Source organism: Sorex araneus, chromosome 1 (genome assembly GCF_027595985.1).
Source record: "Sorex araneus isolate mSorAra2 chromosome 1, mSorAra2.pri, whole genome shotgun sequence".
NCBI classification, from domain to species: Eukaryota; Metazoa; Chordata; class Mammalia; order Eulipotyphla; family Soricidae; genus Sorex; species Sorex araneus.
In genome coordinates this window covers 65,730,469-65,756,523 of record NC_073302.1, presented here as the reverse complement: position 1 = coordinate 65,756,523, position 26,055 = coordinate 65,730,469, and the positions used below count along the sequence as shown (strand labels likewise).

Sequence of the window (26,055 nt, the reverse complement as noted above, 5' to 3'; positions counted from 1 at the left end):
AGTGATTGTTACAGGGTGATAGAGTAGTGAGTAACATAACCAAGATTTACAACCAACACACTCCAGAGCTCACCTTCTCTTCACCCTGACCACACTGCTTTTTAGGGACCATCTTCCATAAGACCCATATTCATGTAGAACTTGATTTTTTCATTATGTTCTTTCATTTTTATTTTTTCATTATGTTTTTCATTATGTTCTTTTATTTTTTCATTATGTTCTTTCATTTTTATCATGTTCTTAATTTGTTTTTAAGGGCCACATCTTGAGGTACTCAAATCTACTTTTGGCTCCTTGCTCAGGGGTTGTTCCAGGTATTGCCGGGATCAAATATGGATATTTGCAACACAAAGCAGCTCATGGCATTATTTTGAAAGGAATCATCATCTTTAGATGCATTTCATTCCCCCTCCACCCTAATTTTAACTTATGGTCTCTTCCTTTAATAATGGGGCTGGGGAGATAGCTCAGAGATATGGAGCACATTCTTTGCATGCAAGAGGCTCTGAATTTAATCCTGGCTAAGGCATGGGTTAACAGCTGATTATGGCATGGGTAGTCCCAAACATGAGGTCTCTATCTGTGGGTAAGAAATGGCCCCTGAGAACCAGAGCATGAGGAGGTATATTTGTGTGTATATCTATATCTATGCATATATATATACACATATATAGATAGATATACACACCTTTTATAACAATGATAGAAAAAACAAAGCCTTTTTATTTTTATGGGGGTGGAAGTTCATGGAGATGGTTTGAAAGGTCAGAGAAATACTTTGAGAAGTGTGTGAGTACACAAAAAAGGAGGGGAGGGGGCCAGTGGGGCTCTATCTCTTCCACCCCCATGTTCTGTAGTCTCATGCCGTTTCTCCCCACCCCAGGGAGGTTGATGGTGATGATGAGGCAGGTGAAGGAAGGAACGAGGGCCAGGCTGGTTGGTATCAGTTGCAGTTTATTCCAATCTCCGTTCCCGTTCTCTCTCTCTCTCTCTCTCTCTCTCTCTCTCTCTCTCTCTCTCTCTCTCTCTCTCACTCTCTCTCTCTCTCGCTCGCTCTCTCCCCTGCTCACTCTCACTTCTTTTGCCTTGAGCTCTGCTTTGGTGTCTCCCCTGCTTCTGTCTGTCTCTCTGTCTCTGTCTCTGTAGTCTCTTCTCTGGTCTCTTCCGACCGCTCTGTTTTCGCTTCTGTGTCTTCCCATGTGTCTTCTGTGTCTTCTCTTATATTGTCTTCTTCTGTCTCCCCTGTCTTCTTCCTCTGTCTCTTCCTCTGTCTTCTTCTTTTTTCCCCTCAGTGCCCCACAGTTTTAGTTTATATAGCAAATTACATTAGGGTGGTGATACAAAGGTGGGTTGAACATTAACAAATCAACAAAGAAGGGTAAAACCATATGAGATTAACAAAATCTCATCTAAGGAAATCTCATTAAGGAGATCGCTCAAGGGTGGGGGTCCAAACAAGGGTGTATCAGGGTGTGAGCTAATAATCTGCTTAAATAGTTATAGCAAATCTACTTCTAATATTTCTAGCAATGTCATTCTGTATGAGTACAGTAAGAGATATAAAGTTTGTTTTATCCTGAGGACATCTCACTATACATTCCAGACCACAGTCCTCAGGCCAGGTTAATCTTCCTAACCCCAGCAGGATCCTAATCTCATCGTTACCTTTGGATCATGACAGCATTATCCATGATCATGCCCTCAACTTATAGTTGAATATTGTGTCGCTTTGGCCTGGCCCATTTCGATGCCAGGGTAGCTCACAGCTTGCCCTGGGTCCATTCTGTTCCTCGTCAGGACCCTGCTTTTGGGGTGTTAGGAACTAAGGTCAACTGAGTCGAGAAAGCAGATGCCCAGGAATAAATATTATTGGAGTCAATCAACTCCCAAGTTACAAAGCATATTATTTACTGTCTTCCTGTGTCCATACAGAAAGGACATTGATTTAAGATAAACTGTGCTAAAGACACTAACTTACAGTTTTACAGTACAAGTTCAGAGTCCTTAGAAGGATCTGATCTTACAAGATAACAGAATCTGATTAGGAAAAAGGTGATTAACTGGTTGGGAAAAAGGGTGCAGAGAAGAGTTTACAGATAAACAAAGGAATGGGAGTGTCTCCAGAGCACTTAAGCCTAAGCTCCTTGTGGCAAGGGAGGAGGGACAAACCAATGTTATCCTACAGAGAAGAGTACAGAAAAGTCCTGAATAAGGATTTTTTTTTTTCCTCAAGTAATTCACAGTCTTAGAGGGACAGAGGACCAAAACAACGTAATGAATTTAGTCTGCAAGTACAGGCTTCCATGGGGCCTGACAAAGACATTTAGAACAGGTTCAGCCTTGCAGGAAGACGTCTTCTTCTTTTTCTTTTTTAAATATTTTTTGGTTCGGGGGTTGCCCCCAGTGGTGCTCAGGCGCTTCTCATAGCTCTCTCCTTGGGGGACTGAACCCTGGCCTTCCACATCAAAGGTTCTGGCCCAGAAGGAAAACCGGAGGAGAGAGAAGCTCTGAATGTGGTTCAGAAGAATAAATTCGGGTCAGGCACAGGAGGGAGAAGGGCGACTAGGGCAGGAGGAGGGTATATTTGACAGTAAGACATCTCTCATTTGGGAGGCTTTTTGCTGCACACATTCTTGAGAAATAGGAGATAGACACTGAACAGGGGCTGTGGATCTGGGTGAGGAGTCAGCCTGATTTATTTTTGCTTTGTTTTGTTTTTTGTTTTGGGACCATACCTGGCAATACTCAGAGGTTACTTTTGACTCTGCACTCAGGAATTACTCCTAGCAGTATTTGGGCACCATATGGGAGCTGGGGATTGAACCTGGGTCAGCTTTGTGCAAGACAAGTGCCCTATCTGTTGTTCTATCTCTCCAGCCCCATCTCCTCCTTTTTTTGGCACCACATCTACTGGTGCTCTATACTTACTCCTGGCTTTGTGTTCAGGGATCACTCCTAGTAGTGTTTGGGGTACTATATGGGGTGCTGGGGATTGAACTTGGTCAGCCATGTGGAAGGCCTTACCCTCTGTACTCTTGCTTTCCTGTCCCCTCTTGGGTTTTCTTTCTAGTCTTCCTTTTCAGTTTTCTTGTTGGTAGATCATCTGGAAGAGTTTTACATATTTAAATTAAAAAAATCAAAAGGACTTGTCTGGTAATATAGATGTTCACCATCATCATCATCATCATCATCATCATTATCATCGTCATCATCATTATCATCCCATTGATCGTTGAATTTCTGGAGCGGTCTCATTAATGTCTCCATTCGTCCTAGCCCTGAGATTCTAGAAGCCTCTCTCTACTTGTCCTTCCCAATGATGCCACATTGGAGGCTCTTTAAGGGTCAGGGGAATGAGACCCAACTTGTTACTGGTTTTGGCATATGAACACACCATGGGGATCTTGCCAGTTAGGAAACTCTGTAGCTTGCCAGTTTCTCCCAGAGGGAGAACTAGGCTATAAGATATCCGGGAGCTTGCTTTTAAGTCTCTGGATGTTGGCCGTTGATGGGATTCCACGGTGCCAGGGGCAGTCCCTGGGTGTGACCGCCTACCTACTGAAAAATGGGAAATCTGGATGGAAGAGGCCCAGTCCCGATCTGAGCAGGCTTGGAGGTTTCAGCCCTGAGTCCCACACACCTGGGTTCCTCTGCTGTTACCTTCATGCGTGAGGCTTGTCCGAACGTATGGAGAGGGGCCTTCGGCATGGCTGTGGCTAGGCTCTGGAGGTCTTCGGCTGATGGGAGCTCTGCTCGGGTTGGGGAGAGAATCTGGAGCCCATCCTCTCCTGGGGCCCTGGGGAAGACAACCAGGCGTGCAGGCAAGAGACTCTGAATATTCCATTCACAGAGAATAAAGGTGTTAAATACAAAAATTGAAGTGTTGGAGCCTAAGAGATAGTACAGGAGTTTTTCTTTTGCTTTTTGGGTCCACCTGGTGATGCTCAGGGGTTACTCCTGGCTCTGCACTCAAGAATTACCTCTGGCAGTGTTCAGGGGACCATATGGGATGATGGAGTTCGAACCAGGACGGCTGCATGCAAGGCAAACCCCCTACCCACTGTACTATCTCTCCAACCCCCAATAGTACAGGAGTTAAGGCACATGCTTACATGCCGATAAGCTTGGGTCGGTCTCTGGCACTGCATATGGTTGGAAGGATGTGAGACCAGCACCCCAGCTTCTGTGCTATCTCTGTGATTCCTAGCACAGAGTTGGCAATAGGCTCTGAGCACGCTGGGTGTGGCCTAAAAGACAAAACAAAACAACACAAATCGGGAAAGTATACATGAGAGAAAACAGAAATTATTGAAAAATCTGGCATTCAAAGACAATGGCTGTCAGAAAAGTTTGGTATTTTCTTCTTTACTGTTTTCTTAAAATTTCCCTTTTATTAGAAATTGGTTTTTATCATTTTCTCTCCTTTTTTTTAAAATTTTATTTTATTGAATCACCATGTGGAAAATTACAATGCTTTCAGGCTTAAGTCTTAGTCATACAATGCTGAAAAAAAATCATCCCTTGACCAGTGCCCATATCCCACCACCGAAGACAAAAAAAAACAAAAACAAAAACAAAAAAACAAAAAAAACCACAGTACACCTCCCATCCCGCCCACCCCCGCACCCCCCCACCTTGTAACTGATAAATTTCACTTTACTTTCTATTTACTTTGGTTACATTCAATATTTCAACACAAACCTCACCATTATTATTAGGAGCACCCCACTAGAGTCAGACCTGTTGTGAAGAGAAATGAGGTCTCGAGGCCGCTACTGCGCAACCTTTTTTGTATTTCTGTACTTTAACAACTAAGTCCAGGGAGATTTCTTCTGGATATTCGATCATTGCAAGCTTGTAAACCCCATCTGTGGTCGTCATAATATGGCGGTCCCCACGCCCTTCATCCCCGGGAAGGGACAGGCGAGAGAGAGAAATACCTTTCCCCTCCAGGGCGGGCATGGGGTCTCGGCTTGGTTTTCTGGCTGGAAACAATCTGCAAGAGCAGTCCATGTTGTAGTTGGTTCAGCTGGGTCTGGATTCACTCGGGTGCAACTGCGGAGGAGCCGCACACGTGTGCGGCCCCCGGGGTCACATCTCGGCAGCGGTGGGCTCCTTTTTTTTTTTTTTTTTTTTTTTTTTTTAAAGAACACATAATCCTTTCCTGTGATAATAGACTGTCTTGGGTCAGAGTGATAGTACAGCAGATGGAGCATTTGCCTTGTGTGTGGCAGACTGGGGTTCAATCCCCAGCATCCCATATGGCCCCTTGAACACTGCCAAGAATAATTCCTGAGTGCAGGGCCGGGAGTAACCCCTGAGCATCGAGGGATGTGACCCAAAAAGCCAAAAAGAAAAGAAAAAGATAATAGATGGCCTTCTGCTGGATGACTTAAGCTTTCCTTTATTCATTTTGTTTGATTGGTATAATAGTTTTCCTGGGCAGGGGGAGCTGAGAAAATGGCTGAGGATGGTGGAAGCAGGCGGATCTGGGAGCCAGGGAGCCTCTTGGTCTTACGTGGACCGTGCGGGGTAGGCCACAGTGCACAGTGGTGTGGCCAGATCAGTGCTAATCTGGGAGGGTGGCATTTTACCACAGACACTCACTGTCTCATTTCCTGTGTTTCAGAAGGCTGTATTAAACAACATAGAACATTTGGCATATTTACCTACATAATCAATGCTTGCCAACCTAGCAGTGACTTTCAAGCAAGTTCTGTCTTTGCTTTAGAGTCTGTAAAAGGGAGGGATTGAGTTCATGGCTCTCTGAACCTCCAGTATGAAAATATTTGCTTTACAATATCACTTCTGGGAATATATTCTGGAGAAACAAAAAAGGATAGTTGAAATGACATCTGCACTTACATGTTCATCGCGGCACTGTTTACAATAGCCAGAATCTGGAAAAAAACCGAGTGCCCGAGAACAGATGACTGGTTAAAGAAACTTTGGTACATCTATACAATGGAATACTATGCAGCTGTTAGAAAAGATGAAGTCATGAACTTTGCATATAAGTGGATCAACATGGAAAGTATCATGCTAAGTGAAATGAGCCAGAAGGAGAGGGACATACATAGAAAGATTGCACTCATCTGTGGAATATAGAACAACAGAGTAGGAGACTAATACCCAAGAATAGTAGTATATAATACCCAGGAGGTTGGCTCCATGGCTTGGAAGCTAGCCTCACACACTGGGGAAAAGTCATTCCAGATAGAGAAGGGAGCACCAAGTAAAATGTGATTGGAAATCTTGAGCGGGGAGGGAGATGCACGCTGAAAGTAGACTAGAGACTGAACATGATGGCCACTCAGTACCCCTATTGCAAACCACAACACCCAAAGGGAGAGAGAGAGAACAAATTGGAATGCCCCACCACAGAGGTGGAGCGGGGTGGGGGGGATAGTATAAGAGGGTGGTAGGGATACTGGGTTCATAAGTGGTGGAGAATGGACACTGGTGGAGGGATGGGCTCTTGAACATTGCATGAGGGAAAAACAAGCACGAAAATGTGTGAATCTGTAACTGTACCCTCACTGTGACTCACCAATTAAAAAATAAATAAATTATAAAAAAAATAAAAGGAAGGGAAGCCAAAATGCTTTCTTCACCCCCCCCCCCCGCAAAAAAAAAGTTTGCTTTATGATCAGTAACACTTATGCTGAACTGAATTCTTGGGTAGTGATTCTTTGAGAGTTTTTTGTCAATATTTCTATTAAGTCTGTATTTTTGTCAAGAGCCCCTTTATCAACAAAATCATTTGAGCACGAAAATGTTTTCATACCAATATTTCAGCCTAAAAAGCATTTTAACTTACAGTTTAACTTCTCTTCTCACAATGAGGTAGCTTAAATGCTCTCATCCACTAGGTGGTGCTCTTGGACAACAAATTTACTGAAGTCTGTATCGCCAAATACAGTGAAACACTTGAACTATATATAAACCACCAGAATGAATACCTTCCTATCTTTCCTGCTCTTTTTAATTCCGTAATTTTAACATACAGTATATCCTGAAATTAAAAATAGTTTAAGTCAGAGCAATAACAAAATGTCGTTTTATTTTCTCTTCTTTTTGGCTCACACCCGGTGACGCTCAGGGGTTATGCCAGAAATTACTCTTGGTGGTGCTCGGGGGACCATATGAGATGCCAGGGATTGAACCTGGGTTGGCGTGTGCATGGAAAATGCTCTGCCCGCTATACTGTCTATACTGTCACTCTGGCCGTTACTTTTTTCTTTTTTTCTTTTTTTTTATTGAATCATCATGAGATACAGTTATAAAACTTTCATATTTGGGTTTCAATTATACTGTGATCAAACACCCATCCCTCCACCAGTGCACATTATTCACCATCAATGTCCCCAGTATTACCTCCCCCTCAGTCCTCCTCCTGCCTCTGTAGCAGACAATTTCCTGTATACTCTCTATCTACTTTTGGGCATTATGGTTTGCAATATAGATACTGAGAGGCTATCACATTTGTTCTTTTATCTACTTTCAGCACACATCTCCCATCCCGAACAATCACTCCATCATTGTTTTAGTGATCCCTTCTCTATTCAGCTGCCTTCTCCCCCATGCTCTGGTCCCTAAATGTGATGTAATGTGATGTTTATATCCATGTTATTGTTTGAGAAATATTTTGATGCAGAGAGAGAGAGAGAGAGAGAATGAGAGAGAGAGAGAGCGCTGCTATTGGCCTTATACAGGATTATGACTTTCATATTTGAGTTCTGTGAAGTAAGACTTTCATTTAATTGAAAGTCATTATCTTCTCCCGTGTTACGGCTGAACATTAATTAGAGAATGGCGTTTTAGTCCTTATGATCTCAAATTGTTCCATCATCTAGACACGGGAAGTTGTGGTAGTTTCCTTTTTTTTTTTCTTTTTGGGTCACACATGGCAATGCACAGGGGTTACTCCTGGATCTGCATTCAGGAATTAACTCCTGGCAGTGCTCAGGGGACCATATGGGATGCTGGGATTTGAACCCGGGTTGGCCGCGTGCAAGGCAAATGCCCTACCCGCTGTGCTATCGCTCCAGCCCCAGTTGTGTCACATCGTGTATGGACTATCTCATCAGTTCTTGAAGTGAAGTTTTCAGGAGGGATATTTCCAAAGCAGTGTGGTGAGAATCTACAGGATTCTGTGATGGATGAGTCCATGAAGCCTAGGCATAGGGTGGTCTCAGTGTACTTAGCCAGCGCGTGTAAGAAGGCTAGGTGGGAACACTGTGGGGACAAGGAGCTTCATCTCTAGAAGAACATTCCTTTTTTTGCAGGGAGGGCTCATGCTCAGCAGTGCTCAGGGCTTACTCCTAGGTCTGTATTTGGGGATCACCTCTGACAAACCTTGAGGGGACCATAAGGGTGCTGGGGATTGAACCCAGGTCAACTATGTGCAAGAAAAGTACCCTATCCACTCTGCTGTCTCTCTGGCAACGGGAGAATGTTTTAAAAAATATGAATGCCTGGGCAGGAGAGATGCCTCTGAGGCCTGGAGCTCCTGCTGTGCTTGGGTGGCCCTTGGCTTTGATCCTTTGAACCTCACCACCACTTGATTCCAGAGCCCTGCTGGGAGTGCCCCCTTCTCAAGAGAGACAAAAAGAGAGCAGAGGACAGCTGCCCTAAACTAGATTTGGCTGCCACTCTAGGAACTAATGATCTTGGGATATTCAAGTCAGCAGATTGTCTGATCTCCTGTCGGTAACAGTTTATAAGAACTTGTCTTGAGGGGCTGGATAGATACTATAGGGGTGGCTGAGCCTGGCTCCCTCTGTGGTGCTGTGTATGGTCTCTTGAGCCTTGTGAGCAGTGACCTCTGAGCACAGAATATTGCTGTCATCATATGTGGCCCCCAAAATTTGTGTTTCTATTTTTGGGCCATACCTGGTGATGTTCAGGGGTTACTCCTAGCTCTACATTCTGCAATCACTTCTGGTGGTGCTCAGGCAACTGTATGGAATTCTGTGTAACAAACCTAGGTCAGCAGTGTGCAAGGCAAGTGCCTTTGCCACTGTACTAGCTCTCTGGTCCACATGGCCCAAAATTTTTAAAAAGAAAAAAAAACTCCACGTTTTGAACAGAGATGGGATTGGTCATTTCTGTTTTCACTTTTCCCTTTGCTTCCCAAACTGTTCTATATTACAATTAAAGTGTATTTATTTTTTTGATAAGGTTCTAAATTGATAATCTAATAAATATATGTAGAGTTCCTTATATACTGGTTTATGGGGGTATCAGAAGTATTAAGGATGGGCAGGATTGGTAGTGTAGTGGGGAAGATGCCTCACACATGGCTAACCTGGGTCCCCATTTGAGTTCCAGCATCCCCTATGGTCATCAAGTCCCACCATGAGTCATCACCGAGTGCAGAGCCAGGTGTAATCCCTGGGTACAGTCAGGTGTTAACCAAAAAAACCAAACTAAAGCTAAACAAAGAAGTATTACGGGTATGAGGAGTTTGCTGGTACAAAATGCTTACCTCTCCTGGGGGACAAATGACAGTGCAGGGTACTGTGCAGACAAGGTGCCTGGGTGGTGGCACCATGGACATCAATCAGCTCCTGAGTGCCATTGTTGGGTGAGGGTGCCGAGAGACTGCAGAGGCTCATGGATCAGTATACCGGGGAGGGCTGGAGTGGGGGGTGTGCAGCAGTATGTGGGAAAGAGTAAGAGAGACAGTAGTGGGAGTTACTGAAGGGGAAAGAACGTGAGGCCCAGAGTTAAAAATGATTGTCAGTATTGCATGTGGCTGGTCATCATAAAATCATGATGGTTTTACCTAGGAGGAATCTTAGAGATGGTGCAGTGTAGCCATACATTTATAGACAAATGTCCTCAGGCTAAAATGTGAGAATCTTTCCAAACTGATACCTACTTACTTGCAGAGCTGGGAAACATCCTTCTTCCTTCAATTTATGCTATTTCACAGTGTTACCAGGAAGATGACTTTGAACTGCACTGTGCATTTTGGACTTTTTCCTTTTTTTTTTTTTTGAATTGAATCACTATGAGATGCATAGTTGTAAAGTTGTTCATGATTGGATTCCAGTCGTATAATGTTCTAACACCTGTCTCTTCACCTGTGTAGTTTCCTGTTACCAATCTCCCCAATTTCCTTTCTGCTCCCCACCCACACAGCCTGCCTCTATGACAAAATACTTTTTTACTGTCTGTCTATCTGTCTGTCTGTCTCCTTTTAGTCACTGTGGTTTACAATACTGTTACTGAAAGGGTATCATGAATTATCTCTTTACCTCTTTTCAGCACTCATTTCTTGTCCAGCATGATCATTTACAAGTATCATTGTCATAGTGGTCCCTTCTCCATCTTAACTGTGCTCCCCCACATCTTGTGGTAAGCTTCCTACCAGGATCAGTCGTCTTGGCCCTTGCTTTCGACTGTCTTTGGTTATTATTCTCATACTATGTATTTTAAAAAAAATGTATATATCCTTTTTTTTTTCATTTCTTGATTGATATTAGCTATGGTCTTCCCTGGTTACTTAGTGCCATGTGAGAGCAAGCTACTGCTGCTTCTTTTTTAGGCATTGGGCCGGGCAGGAGGGCCACATCCAGATGACATAGGGCTTGTTCCTAGTTCCGGCCTCAGGGAGTGCTCCTGGCAGGCTTGTTGGACCTTATGGGATGCTGGATATTGAACCTGGGTCTGCTGCATGCAAGACAAATGCCCTACCTGCTGTATTATTGCTTTGGTCCCAGAAGCAAGTTGCTTCCATGGCCATCGCAGTCCTGACCTTGCCTGCAGGTTTGTCCAGGTCGAGCATGGGAGTGACCCCCGGGTCCCTTGGAATAGCCCAGCCTGCAGAACACTGTAGGGGAGCTTAGAAACAATCCAAACAAAAAACATATGTGTGTTTGAAACTCATTTCCTACTTTGGGGTCATCTTTTTTACTTGAAAGAACAAAAAAAAATGGAAGATGACGATCTTTTAGATTTTAGCTTATGATTTTTTAAAGAAAGACTGGTGGTTAGAGAAGTTCACTTAACCTTTGATTGGATCTGTTGACCCATATCTTTAAAATCTATAATCAGTTTTAGAAATGATCAGAAATATGGGTCAGCGTTTCTGTACTAAAATGATTTCCAAGTCTTTTCATTTTTAAATAGGAAAGAATATAAACTGACCTGCAAGACACAAAGGGAAATAATGTGTGATGCACAAATGTAGTCATGAAGTAGTATGTACAATGTAATGAATGTTACGAAGATGTTGATAATTCAGCATGAGTGAATAAGCAAAGTTGGGTATATATTGGATGCATCCCCGCAAACTGGAGGTGCTCACTCTTCAGAGCCAGTTTCAGATCCAGCTTCTGCTTGGCCTTGGAACCAGAGCAGCGGTGCGGAGCTGGAGAAGTGTGTCTGCTCCCATGTGCCTGCTGCCTGGGAGCGGTTTCACATCAGCGGGCATCTGTGCTCACGAGAGCAAAGAGCAGTGAGTTCTAGGAGTCTGATCCTAATTGTGTTTTAAATGAAAAAAAAAAAAAAAAAGAAGTTTACTGTTTGACTATTTGAGCAATGCCCAGTGATGCTCAGGGGCTGATCGTGGCTGGGTGGTGGAGGGAGTATATTATCCCTTATGGTAGTCTGGGGGCCTTTTGGTGGTGGGGACTGTTGAGAACCTGGGCCTCCCACATGCAGATCGTGTGCTCCAGCTCACTGAAGTCTCTCTAGCCCCTGGTTCTAATTATGCTTTCTTTAGTAGTTGGACCACTCCTATCCATGCTCAGGGTTATTTGTGGTTCTGTGCTCAGGAGTGACCCCTGGTGGTGTTTGTATGTAAGAGCATATGGGATGACTGCAGCTTCATGCAAAGCAATGTCCTCACCTCTGGTTCTGTCTCTCTCTCCCCTCTAATTATGCTTTAATAAGTGTTCTTATTTTTTTAAAGGAAAAACAATCACTAAGATGATACAATGGTTTATTGGTTTTATGTTTTCTTTTCTCTTAAGTATTGTGTTTTTTGATTTTTTTTCCACTTTGGAGAAGCTATCTCTTTCTCTTTCTCTTTCTCTCTCATATCCCCTCACTTTTCCTTTAAAAAATGGCTGGAGTGTTAGTACAATTGGTAGGGTGCTTGCCTTGCATGTGGTAAACCTGTGTTCGATCCCTGGCATTCCATATGGTCCCCTGAGTACTGTGAGGAGTAATTCCTGAGTACAGAGCCAGGAGTATGAGCATTGCTGGGTGTGGCATAAAACAAAACAAAACAAAAGAACTCATTAATTTTTTTTTGTCTCAAATTTTATACATGAGAAAAATAGTTGGATATTTTATTATTTTTTTCATTGAGGAAATAATGTACGCAAGAGGAACTTATTGGAACCTATGTATATTATCCAAAATTTTACACACCAAGAATGAAAACAAGACCATAGGATGTATCTTAGATTATTTTTCTTTTTGAAAAATAAAAGTGAGAATCAACAGTTCCAGCTTTCTGCCATGTGTTGTGAAAGTGTGTTAAGTCTAAAATTGCTTTTATTTTATTTATTTATTTATTTATTTATTCATTTCAACTGTCTTTAATCCACCCTATTCAAGAGCCTTTCCAGACAACTTTAATTAGATACTTAATGTATTAATCTTTAGCATACATGTAAATTAACAAAAGTACATATCCAAGAAGTGTAGAAATGGTACAGAAGACAAAGTACTTGCTTGCACAAGGATGACCTGGATTCTGAACCCCCGTAAGGATACTTGTGACCCCTCAGGCCCAATACTAAGGCCTGAACCCATGGGCACAGCTCCCCAAAACCTAGAAGCAGGAAGCCATGGAAAATGGAGGTTTGCCCATTTTTCTACTTTCAAAGGATTCACTGCAGCATCGTGGTTGATCTCTGCCATCATTCCCACAAACCTGTTCATCTTGGCCGAGCCAGAGTGAGAGCAAACAATGATGTAGTGGTGAGCCGAGACAGCTCCAAGCAAGGGGCATTTTTCACCTGTTTATTTAGTCACCTTCCTCCTGCTTCTATCACCAAGACTCATTATTTACCAGTTAACATACATGGAAGTCTAAGCACAAGGCAACTGGCATAGCTGCTGCTCGGGTGATAATCAGCATGTGACTTTCCCTTATAGAACTGACCTCATGGAAAGTTTGTCTCATAGAGGCAGGATTATGTCCTTATTGGCTGTACTTTTGTAGCACCCCTGATCCCAATGCCTAAAGAAAACTTGCAGTACTGAATAGTCCTGTTCTGACCATAGGGATTGTCATTAAGAGATCAAGTCATCCAAGATGAAATTTTCTGTTTACTAAGGTCTGGTGGGAATGTGAAACCCTTCCCATATTCCTTACATATATATAGTTTCTCTCAGTGTGAATTATTTTTTTCTTTTTTCTTTTTGAGTCACACCCGGTGATACTCAGGGGTTACTCCTGGCGGGTTCTCAGGGAACCATATGCGATGCTGAGAACTGAATAAAATTGCTTTTAGTGAGAAACATCAGTGAAAGAGAAAAAAAGCAAGGTGGAAATACAAATGGTTGCAGCAGCAGAAAAAGTAGAGGTCTGTAGAATAATCCAAATGATATATTTTGAGTCTACGTTGGATTTTTCTGGTGTCAATAGTTATAAAGAGTTCAAATCTAGTCCATTTGTTGGAACTGTTTAAAGTCATCTTTTCCTATAGTGGAAGGACTACCTTAGCATCACTATGTTTTCTCCGTTAATTAACCAAAGAACGGAGGACAGGGACCTATAGATTGGCTAGTAAGGATAAGGAGGAAATATTTCTTTTTTTTTGGGGGGGGGGTCACACCCAGCGATGCACAGGGGTTACTCCTGGCTCATGCACTCAGGAATTACCCCTGGCGGTGCTTGGGGGACCATATGGGATGCTGGGAATCGAACCCGGGTCGGCCGCATGCAAGGCAAACGCCCTACCCGCTGTGCTATTGCTCCAGCCCAAGGAGGAAATATTTATGTTGCGTGTTGTTTTACTCTCGGTAACAGAGACCCTCAGAATCAGTTGCTGAAACAAATGAGGTATTTAAGTTTTTACTGAAAAATTTGAGGCAGGTAGGTATTGCAGGGCCAACGTGTTGGTGTTATCAGAGCCCTGGACTCCCAGCAATTTCTTCTGTCATCATCCTGATTTGATCCTTATCCTCATGCTCTCAGATATCAACTTGAGTTCTTCCCATGCTGTCTGAATGCCTAGTGATGGGTCAGAGGTCAGGAGGACCCGTGCCTGCTGAAGCAGCTTCTTCTTAGCCTTCTCAGCACAGGGCTTGCACATAGAGGAACCTTTGTAATAAGGGAAGCTGGAAATGTTTCTTATATAGTTATATGTCCTTTCAGTTAAACTGTGGGTTTCTAAACTTCATTGACCCACCACCTTCTTTGGAAAAAAAAAATCAGCACCCCTTGGAAATCTACCTTCTTTAAGTGAACAAATAGAAAATATATGGGACCAAGGAGCTGGATCAGAGCACATATTTTGCATACAAGAGGCTTGGATTTGATTTCTGTCACTCCTTGGTTTCCTGACCATCACTGCATGTGTCCCTTAAACAAAAATTTCTCTCCCCCAAATGCATGCCTATGAATGAACCAATGAGTTCATTCAAGCCATCACATGACAGATAATTCTTTATAAAAATAAGTTAAGAAAGCAGCCACCTGGGGTTGGAGCGATAGTAGAGTGGCTAAGCTGCTTGCCTTGCATGCAACTGACCTGGGTTTTTTCCCTGGCCCCCCATATGATTCCCTGAGCACTGACAGGAGTGATCCCTGAGTAAGAATCAGGAGTAAGCCCTGAGCACCGATGAGTGTGACAACAAAACAACCAAAACCCAACTCTCAAGTGAATGCCTTCCTTGGTTTGAGGGCGTGGAGGGACGTTCCCCCTTCTTGCTTATGTGATTGTGGCCAGCCAAGCATTGACTTTCTGGCTCAGTGTCCAGCTTTGCAGCTTCAGAAGCAGTAGAGCCATCCTGGGCTGGAGTTTTCTGTTGTTGCCCTTGATCCTGGCTACTCAGTGATGACCTGTGAGATACTGTGCGAGCTGACTGACTCCTCTTTACTGAATTCTCCCACCTATAAGCGGCATTGACAGCAGGTGAGAGTAGTCATTGTCTACCTGGTAGGATAATATCAGAGGACATAAATAAAACATCTAGTACAGGACCTGCTCCATAGTATGTATTGAATAAATGTTAGCTGCTAGCAGCCGCAGTGTAAAAGCAAAATGAGACAAAAAAAGTCCGGAGGCTGTAATGAGATGCTTAGCAGCAGGTTCTGACCAAGAGCACTGTGGAGAATTCTGTGCTGCAGTTGTCATTTATGAGCAAGTCCAGCCTGCAGCTCTGCAGTTTCTACTTTCTCCATATGTCAAAGCCTGTCAGAGCCAGAGAAGGTCTTACTTAGGATAGTATATCCCTGACACCTGCCATCTTGCTGGCAGAGAAATGGCCCAGCATCACATCTCCAAAGTAACATGCTGCTGCTGAATCTTCCCAGGTACAGTTTTGGACTGAGAACTCTGGGGCCTTCTCAGAATGGGGGTGGGCAATTGTCCTGTCTGCTGGAAGGCACAGCAGCTCGCATGTACACCTGACAGCCCCTGACATAGAAACAGCCTGGCAACACAATTGAACCTCATTGAACTGCCAAGCCACCAAGTTGTTTTAGATCTGTAACTCCTGGACTGCACGGCTGTGACACCTTAAAAATTTCATAGTACTGTTGGCCTAGTAGGATCACAGCAAATCTGGTTGGAAAGTTGCGTAAAAAGACCACCAAACTCAGTGAGCCTAAACAAGAACACAGAAGGCTCACCTAGTGCTTAACAGCATAGTAGATCCTCAGAGTGACTTTAGTAAATTCATTGTGAGATATAACAATTATCACTAATTGACTCTTGTTGATCTAAGTTTTGATAATTCCATTTACCTTTGTTTTGTAACAAACAAAAGATGAAGTAAATTTGACTGTGCAGGGGGCAGGCGAGGGTGGTGGTGCGACTCAGAACATTGGTGGAGGGAGGGCACACTGGTGGTGGGATTGGTGTTGTAACATTTAATGCCTGAAATAACTGTATTAAAAACAACTTGTAAATCATGGTATTATAATAAAAATTAAAAAAAGAAAACAGTGTATCCCCAAATGGGTATTGCCTTCCCCACAGCCCTTTGGGGATTGCAGAACAATGGGGAGTCATATAGTCTCGGGTACTGTAGGGGGGTGCTTTCTGTTTGTTGGCTTGAAGTAGGTGGAATTCATGAGGTCTGAATGATTTTTGTTTTTCTGGAAAGGGGATAGTAGGACAGTAGGGAACTTCTATTTTAGAACTACTTAAGAAAATGACAGTTTTAAAAATAAAACACACCAACATCTTTTAAGACAAGATGTCATGGGAAATGGCCCAGGAGATGCCTACTAGCTTTTTGCATTTGGCCACATTTAGCAGTATAGGGGAAACTCCATGCTTCCGGCTCAGGGAACCCTGTGGTGCCCACGATTGAACCCGGGCCTCCTGCACACCAGACATGTGCTTCAGCCATTTGATCTCATTGTGCACGGTGTGTGTGTGTGTGTGTGTGTGTGTGTGTGTGTGTGTGTGTGTGTATTTTGGGCCATACACAGCAAGGGGCTGCTCTTGGCTTTGCACTCAGGAATTATTTCTGGCAGTGCTCGGGGGACTATATAGAATGCTAGAGATTGAATCCAGGTTGGAGATTGAATTCAGGTTGGCTGTGTGCAAAGCAAGCCACCCTACCCACTGTACTACCTCTCCGACACTGATAGTACTTTTTTTTTTGGTTTTATTTTGATAACCGCATCTTAACTATTGTTTCTGGGGAATCATTAGAACAAGATCAATTCATTTTATAAGTACTGTGTGGTGAGTCTTAAAATCCTCGGCCCAGATACAGAGCCAGTAGTGTAATCTGGGTCTTCTAGTATGTTGTTCTCTCCATCTAAATCTAGATTTGGCTTAAGTTATTATTATTTTTTTGGGTCTTCCAAGCAGTATTCAAGGATCCCAGGGGTCACATCTGGCAGTACTCATTTTTTTGGCTTTTTGGGTCACACTCAGCGATGTTCAGGGGTTATTCCTGGCTCTGCACTCAGGAATTACTCCTGGCAGTGCTTGGGGGGCCATATGGGATGCTGGGAATTGAACCCAGGTGGGCCACATGCGAGGCAAACGCCCTAGGCAAACTATCTAGAGGGGCTGTGCTATTGCTTCAGCCCCTTTAGATAGTTTAGATAGCCTTAGATAGTTTTGAAAGACAGTGTCAGTCAGACATTAGATAAGAGTTCCAGATATAAGAGTTTCAGAAGAAAAGTTTGTTCCCAAATCAAGTCGTTTATTCAGTTTAACATGATTTCTGTAGTATGACATACATGCATTACTTCAGTTTCATTGCCTCACTAATGACTTTTAAAATAGAACTCTCTTATTAGAGTGATTGGACCAAAGTCTGATTGGGCTAGAGTTGAGATTGCATCACTATAAATAGAATGAGAGAAAAGTTTTACATAATTTTATTGAACTTGTATGAGTTCTCATAAGATGGAATCTAGAATCTTCTCTTAAAGGATACTACTTTGACCAAATTCCTAATAGCAAACTTTTAACTGTGGAGTTTAAGTTGCAAATAGAATGGCTACTTAGAAGAATTTGAGAATTAAGTTATTTCCCCTGGCTTAATTTAGAGGGAGGGGGGATAGGTTTAGGCCATGTTCAGTGGTGTTGCTGTGTGTGTGTGTGTGTGTGTGTGTGTGTGTGTGTATGTATGTGTGTATGTGTTTGTGTGAGAGAGAGAGACTTATGGAGGTGCTTGAGGGGACCATGAAGTACTAGTGATTGAACCTGGACCTCGTGCTTACAAAACATCCCCAGCCCTTTGAGCTATCTGCGTGACCTCTCCTCTAGTATTTTAGAATTATATTATCTGAAGCAGAGCTTCATTAACTGCTGTATTAAATAATTTCCCCATTCCAGAAGTTTGAGGAACTAAGAGTAATAGTATACTATTAGAGAGACATCTAAAGCTCCAAACACAAACAGATGAGCCCTGCAAGTTTTTAGTTGATAGAAGAACTATTAGACATACTTGATGTGGGGCCATTGGTGTAATTATTGGGGAGGGCCTTCTTGGTATACAAAATGAATTTAATGCTTCTCTTTAATAGCAACACCAATAGACTGAACTGGAAAAGACATTGTATTTGCCTCATGATCTCATAGGTATGGTACCCAGTCTCTGATACTTAGAATTGGATAAGAGTAAAGTATATGGGAATAATTCAGAGTTGGTACAAAGTACTGTGTAGTAAATCAATAATTGATAATTTCTAATAAACCAAAAAATTTTCTTTTAATTTTTAGAGTAATTATTTTATATTTATTTAAAATTAGTTGTAAGGGCTGGAGCAATAGCACAGCGGATAGGGCATTTGCCTTGCACGTGGCCAACCCGGGTTCGATTCCCAGCATCCCATATGGTCCCCTGAGCACCGCCAGGAGTAATTCCTGAGGGGAGAGCCAGGAGTAACCCCTGTGCATCGCCAGTGTGACCCAAAAAAGCAAAAAAATAAAATTAGTTGTATTAGTCACCACGAAAATTCTTTTTTTTCTTTTCTTTTTGGGTCACACCCGATGATGCAGAGGGGTCACTCCTGGCTCTGCACTCAGGAATTACCCCTGGTGGTGCTCAGGGAACCATATGGGATGCAGGGAATCAAACCTGGGTTTGCAAGGCAAACGCCCTACCTACTGTGCTACCACTCCAGCCCCACACCATGAAAATTCTTGTTACTCATGATTGAGTTTCAGGCATGCAGTGTTCCAATGCCAGTCCCTCCACCAGCGCCTGCTTCCTCGACCAACTCCCCCCCACCCCATTTACCTCCCTCCCACCAGTCTGCCTTTACAAGGGGCATGAGGCTAGTGACTTGAATGTTTTCTCTCAGTTTTCTCACCAGTCATTTTGGGTTACTGTTAAAAAAAAAAACTCCATTATTTCACCTATTTTGCTAATGTTTAGATAGATATTTTTCAGCAGTCTTTCCTGTTTTGAAATTTTTCCATCAACACAAATGATAAATTTAGTTGAAGGAGTAAGTGGCCGAAAATAATGGAAATTAAAAAAAATAAATAGAGTTGATGGGGCTGGAGAGCAATAGCACAGTGCATAGGGCATTTGCCTTGCATGTGGCCAACCCAAGTTCAATTCCCAGTATCCCATATGGTCCCTCGAGCACCGCCAGGAGTAATTCCTGAGTGCAGAGCCAGGAGTAACCCCTGAGCATTGCCGGGTGTGACCCCAAAAAGCAAAAAAAATGAGTTGAATTATTAGGAAATAATGTATCACAAACTAAAGCTAAAGTGGGAAGGGATACAAAATATTTATTTTGCTATTGTTATATTGACATGTTGGTATTGATTATGATTACAGAAGTGCTGTGCAGATAAATAGATTGAAATATAGCCCCCTTTGTCCCTGCAAATGAAATGTGTACCAAAGGTGGAAGCGTGTTCAAAGCAGATGCTCTGAATTTCTTTCATTGATTTGTGATGACCCGGGTCCCGCCTTTGTGGCTCTGATGCTTGCAGGGTCGGTCACTTCCAGTTCCAGGTCTTGCACACCTGCACATGATGGTCATATTGAGATGGCCAGAGCTCACATGCTTCCTTTGCAGCACTGGAATTCCCACTATGATTGGTGCATGTGGCTGCCACCAGGAATCAAACTCACAGCCTCCTGCTTGCAAGGCAGGTGCTTTTAGCCACAGACCCATTCTCCCAGCCCCCAATCAATTGTTTGTTACTGCAGCAGGTGTTGGCCTTAACTTATATTTTCTTCTGAACTCAGAGTTGTTTTGTATAATTTTATACTAATATCCGTATCTACAAATCACTGATCAAAATAGAGTTAATAATGAATGTATATAGTTCTTGCTCTCTACCCCATCTTTCTAAATTTCTTTCAATCAAATTATTTTGCAAAATATTAATGTATATACATATGTATATATGCACATGAATTTATATATAATACACATTATATTCAATGTTATATTAATGAATGTATATATAAAATACATTTTTGCCTCGTCAGTAATTTGCTTTATTTTAATTTCCAAGGTAATTAAAATATACAGCATAATTTTGGCAGATGATGGTTTGATTGGTAAATGTTATCTTTATTAATTTATTAACATTTGATTTTTTTTTCTTTTTTTCCTGGTTCCAGGGTGTGGATGAATGGAACATAGCTCGCCTAAATACAGTCTTGGATGTGGTTGAGGAAGAGTGCGGTATTTCTATTGAGGGAGTAAATACCCCTTATCTCTATTTTGGCATGTGGAAAACCACATTTGCATGGCACACCGAGGATATGGACCTCTACAGCATTAATTATCTCCACTTTGGAGAGCCCAAATCTTGGCAAGTTACATATTTAATATTAATTTGCTTTGGAATTGTGAAACTTGATGATATGGACCTATTGAAGAGGAATCTTTTTTATTTATCTTGTAGATTCAGTTATTTATGAGCTGCAAGGAAGTTTTTGACTTTAACAATTGTTTTCTGCTTTACTCAGAGTTTTGCTTTAGTCCGTAAAGTACCAGTGACTTGTGTGCAGGATTGCCACTGGACTATTTTCGTGGGCTTAGTGGATATGTAGACTTGACATCTTTGCATTTGTTCTTCTTTGAGAATTTGTTTGTAGTTATGTGGGAGGTGTTAGGAGTGAAAGTTTACTTTCTGAACATAGAGTATTAAATAATTTTAGTAAGTTCTTTCTGGCCCAGCCTCCTTTGAAAAATTTTCTTTTAGCACATGGTGGCTGAAGGGAGGAGTGGGATCACTCCTATGGCTTCTCTATAATGCCAACATATTATGCTTTGTTGGAAGTGGGAATTAGGACACGTGGATGTTACTAGGTGTTCTTGCTTCTAACTTCTTGTGTTTGCAGACCCCTTTTTTCATCTTTCTGAGCAATGGTTTTAACATGTACATGTTAAACATTTTTTAACATGTTTTAACATTTAACATGAATATGATAAATTGGTAACATGCAGAGTATTGTGTATTATTTGGCTGTCAGTCACTCTCGTATCCTCTGTGGTTTGTCCCTTTTGTGCTTGAATATTTTTCCTCCATGGATTTCTGCCATAAGAGAATTAAGATACCAGTTTTCTGTAATACATGTACATGCAAGACAACACACACACACACACACACACACACACACACACACACACTCTATATCCACTTGATAGCCCAGGAAATACAGTGTTTCTGATGACTCTGAAGCAGTAAAGGATGCTCTCCAGCCTCCTGCCAGCACAATAACTTTATTTGCGACTCTTTTGTTTAATTTAATTTTTGTTTAGTTTATTTTTGACCATGGTTGGCTGTTCTCAGGCTTACTCTTGGGTCTGGATTATTCCTGGGAATGCTCAGGGGACCATTTGGGTTTTCTGGATTGAATCGGGTTAGCAGTGTGCAAGGCAATTGCCTTACCCAATTGCCTTACCCACTGAATTCTCTCTCTCTCTTCAGCCCTGTGATGATTCATTACCCAGGTGTTTCAGGTGTGTACCTTCAGGGCCAATTGTGGCTACTCGCTTTGGGTCTTGTGGGTCTTGTTCATATTTCTATAATCTGACTGTAAACTTAGTAGAATGACGTCCTTTAGTACATTGGGAACATAGATGTTAGAGTCCAGGAGAGATATTTTAAACAGTGCATAGGCTCTTCGACTGTCTAAGCTTCCTAAATCTATCAGCTTACTCTAGCACTCACTTTCAGTGAGGATACAATTAAACAAATCAATTCACTGTGTTGCTGAAATCTAGTAGATAGACAACTATATACTGTGTTTAGCTTCAGAAATCTATAAAGTTGACCCAAGGGACTTACTAGCTCAGTGTCTTGCCAAGCATAATGTTGCTAGTTCAGTTCCTGATGTTGCCATATGCACTGACTTCTGGCAGTTCTTCTGTCTGTGATCGCCCACATCACAAGTCATATCTAGCCACACTATAGCAAGTGTGTTTGAACACCATAAGTAGAAGGGCTGCAATGCCTATGAGCATTTGGATTCAAAAAGCACTGTAGCCAAGAGGTGCGACTGCTGGAGAGCCCCGTGTTAGCACTACAGTCAGAGGTGCTAAAGCACCATAGCTTACTGTGGGACCCTCAGTATGCAAGATCAACATTTGAGAAGTGCAAGTTTTGATGAGCGCTGTGGTGGAGGGGTCATCTTATCCACATGTGCAACCCTTGATAGGCACCACAGCTGAATGTAAGTGCATCACAGTTTTCACAGCTGCAAAGGGAAGGGCTAGGGAGAAAAAAAGTCTGAGAATGAATATGATAAATCGATAGCAGACTTTTCTGGAGGTTTGGTATGATTGAATTACTGAGGAAGCCCAGAGCATTCATTTGAGATTTTTAGTTTTCCTAGAGTTTAGATGAAGGTTTACTTTCTTTCATCATTTAAAATTAATTAATTAATTAATTTCTTTTCTGGGTCACACCTGGTGATGCTCAGGGGTTATTCCTGGTTCTTTTTTTTAAAAAAAATTTTTATTTTATCACCATGTGGAAAGTTACAAAGTTTTCAGGTTTATGTCTCAGTTATACAATATTCAAACACCATCCCTTCACCAGTGCCCATATTCCACCACCAAAATCCCCAGTATACCCCCGCCCCTGCCCCCCACCCCCAACTGTATAACTGATGAATTTCACTTCATTTTCTCTTTACCTTGATTACATTCCATATTGCAAAACAAAACTCACTATTGTTGTTGGAGTTTCCCCCCAAGAAAGACAGCCCTAGTAAGGAAGCATTTGATAATTGGTTTTCCATTAAAAGATTGTATGTTTTCAGTTTTTAGAAAAGGTCGTGCGGCCGCATTAGCGGCCGCGCGGTTTGGATGTGTTCCAGTCCCGCAACCCGGAGCCATGTTAGTTGCTGCTCAGTGTCGCCAGGGCTCCATCTGGAGAAGGTGTACCAGCTGTACCTCCTCCGTCTGGATCCCCGGTGTTGCTGGCCCGGTTTTGGGACCGGAGCATCTCTCCGGCTGTGTTGCTCACCAGACTCTACTCCTGGTTCTTAAGGAATTAATCCTTGTGGTGCTCAGGGGACCATATGGGATGCTGGGGATAGAACCCGGATTGGCTGCATGCAAGGCAAACATTTTCCCCACTGTACTATCATTCCGGCCCCAACTTTCTTTTCTTTTTTTTTTTTTTATCAAATTTATTCATTTGGTGTTTGGTCCATATCTGGCTTGCTCAGGGGTTACTCCTGGCTCTGTACTCAAGAATTACCTTGGGCTGTGTTCACGGGACTATATGGGATGCCGGGGATTGAACCCAGTATGACCACATGAAAGGCAAGCACCCTACCTCTGTACCATTGCTCCAGCCCCAAGGTTTTACTTTCTTATTTAGATGATCCCCCCCCCCCCCTCTTAGGAAGGTTTATTTTATGTATTAAAGATCACTTAGAGGAGAATAATCTGGTTAGAACAAGACGGGTTCTGAACATTTATGTCTTTAGGAAAGATTACCATTGTTTATGAGTAAGAATTATACTTGTTTCCAAAGTGTTTTTTTTTTTTTTACCACTAGCATGTATATTTTCCATGGTTAATTACTCTGTTCGTTATTATGCATATAGTCTCCATGTGTGCATTCAGGGTAGATTTACATTATCACTCTTATCTTTAACCTTGGCCATCATTTATAATGATAACATAATAAAACAGCAGTGTATTATGAAAGCAAATCTACATTTCACTTTCCAAGATAACTACTGTAGGAAAAGTGTGACATAAATGATTCTAGGGATATTTCCCAGTAGATTTATGAGAGGTTATATTAGCTCAGTATAAATAATTTTGAGGCAAACTCGATTATCATTAGAATTTACTTTAGTAATTATCATAATGTATTTGAAGTGAACTTTGGCAGCAGCATTGGAAACCCGTGTAACTGCTGGGGACAGCAGGTGTGTGTGCAACAGAGTCGAGAGTGTGCTCCAGGCATTAGCGTAGGACTCAGCAGTCAGGCCTGGGTCCTACTCTGTCCCTAACGTGTGTGGTTCTTAACAAAAGTCTGAGCTTCTCTGGACTCCAGTTTCTCACTCACAATCATAGAAGGTCAGTTAGGATGATCTCCAGTAGTATCCTTCTGTGATTTGTGGTCTAGAACCACAGGAATAATGTCACTTTACAAAATGTATGTCTTTTAGGTGACAAAAAAAGGTTTCCTTGCTGAGGGCCACCCTGGAAAAAAAGTGCTTTGTAGATGGTAATGTGCTGAACAAAGCCTTTATCCTTTGCCCAGGAGGTGCCCTCTCCTGTGGGCATCTCTGGCATCTGTCATCCTCACCCTAGCATTGTGTCTTCTTCTTTCCTCCCATGGGTTGGCACTGGAATTCTGTTTCTCAATCTTCTTTAGGCCTACCCTATGGAATTCTATAAGGAACTCTTCATTTGCATAAGAGTGTGTTAAACTGGGGCTAACCTGTTTTTACGGGCAGAGGAGGAAATACATGTACTATTTCCTAACATTTCTATTCTAAAATATAACTACTGGGGGCAGTGGTTGGAGTATATGCTTTGCACCCGGAGGCCCTGGTTGAATCCCTGGCATCATGTGGTCTAACACTGCTGGAAGTGACCCTGGAACATAGAGCAGGAAGCAGCCCCTTGGCACCTCTGCCCTTGCTCCATTTTCTCTTACAAGAGTAACTGTTTAAGCACTCCAGGTTTCCTAAGATTTCTATGTAGCTGAGGATATGCAGAGCTTCAAGGGGAAGCCCTGAAACATAATTTTCTGGGTACTAAGCCTGGCAGCTTTTGCCCATTAAGTGTGTATGAAAACACAGGTTTGCACAGAGGAGACTTTAGAGGACCTGATGATTTATTTAAGCATTTCTGGCATAAAGGTTTAAAGGAAGAAAAAGGCTTTAAGGTAAACAGCTAGAAAGCTACTTTGGCAGTCAGTGGTAAAGCGTTTATTTTCTTGGAATGAATATTGACTTTGCAGCCAGAAGACCTGTTACAATCCCAGTCTGAATGACTTAGGGCAAATCACTATATGTGCTCCTTTCGTCATGTGTTTCCTTAACTCCCAGAAGGAGGCATGGTTTTATTCCCTGTCTACTTAGAGAATTTCTAGAATGGTCCAGGGATATGCTCTGTGTAAAAGTGCTTTGTAGATGGTAATGTGCTGAACAAATATTTCTAATTATTATTTTAATAATAGTATGAAAATGAATCTTTTTTTGGGTCATAGTAATTGCTTAAAGACTGAATTTGGCATGGTGTCTTTGTATAAAAGAGTGAGTTTTGGGGTGGCAACGGGCCCTCCTGCCGCCGAGATGTGATCCTGGGGGCTGCACATGTGTACGGCCTCTCCGCAGCTGCACGAACGTGAATCCAGACCCAGCTAAACTACTTTCAGCATGGGTAGCTCCTTGCAGAATGTCTCCAGCCTGAGAATTAAGCCATGGCCCCATGCCTGCCCAGGAGGGGAAAGGTATTTCTCTCTCCTCTTCCTTTCCGGGGATGAAGGGCGTGGTGACCGCCATATTATGACGACCACAGATGGGGTTTATAAGCTTGCAATGATCCAATATCTGGAAGAAATCTCCCTGGACTTAGTTGTTAAAATATAGAAATCAGGGGTTGATATCAATGGTATATAAAGCACTGGTTGAGCTCTACAAGAAGAAAACATCCAACCCCATCAAAAAATGGGGCAAAGAAATGAACAGAAACTTTACCAAGGAAGAAATACGAATGGCCAAAAGGCACATGAAAAAGTGCTCTACATCACTAATCATCAGAGAGATGCAGATCAAAACAACCATGAGATACCACCTCACACCACAGAGACTAGCACACATCCAAAAGAACAAAAGCAACCGCTGTTGGAGAGGATGTGGGGAGAAAGGGACCCTTCTTCACTGCTGGTGGGAATGCCGACTGGTTCAGCCCTTCTGGAAAACAATTTGGACGACTCTCAAAAA

The 26,055-nt window shown here is 42.4% G+C and overlaps 1 protein-coding gene across 3 annotated transcripts in view; it reads left to right on the top strand.

Moving 5' to 3' along the window:
- Positions 1-26,055, top strand: part of KDM4C (lysine demethylase 4C) — a 432,788-nt gene that overhangs the window by 55,182 nt on the left and 351,551 nt on the right. For all 3 annotated transcript variants that reach the window (XM_055145808.1, XM_055145803.1, XM_055145813.1), the window contains one exon: positions 20,251-20,444. In XM_055145808.1, the coding sequence (XP_055001783.1) occupies positions 20,251-20,444 (194 nt within the window). The remainder of the gene's footprint in view (positions 1-20,250; positions 20,445-26,055) is intronic.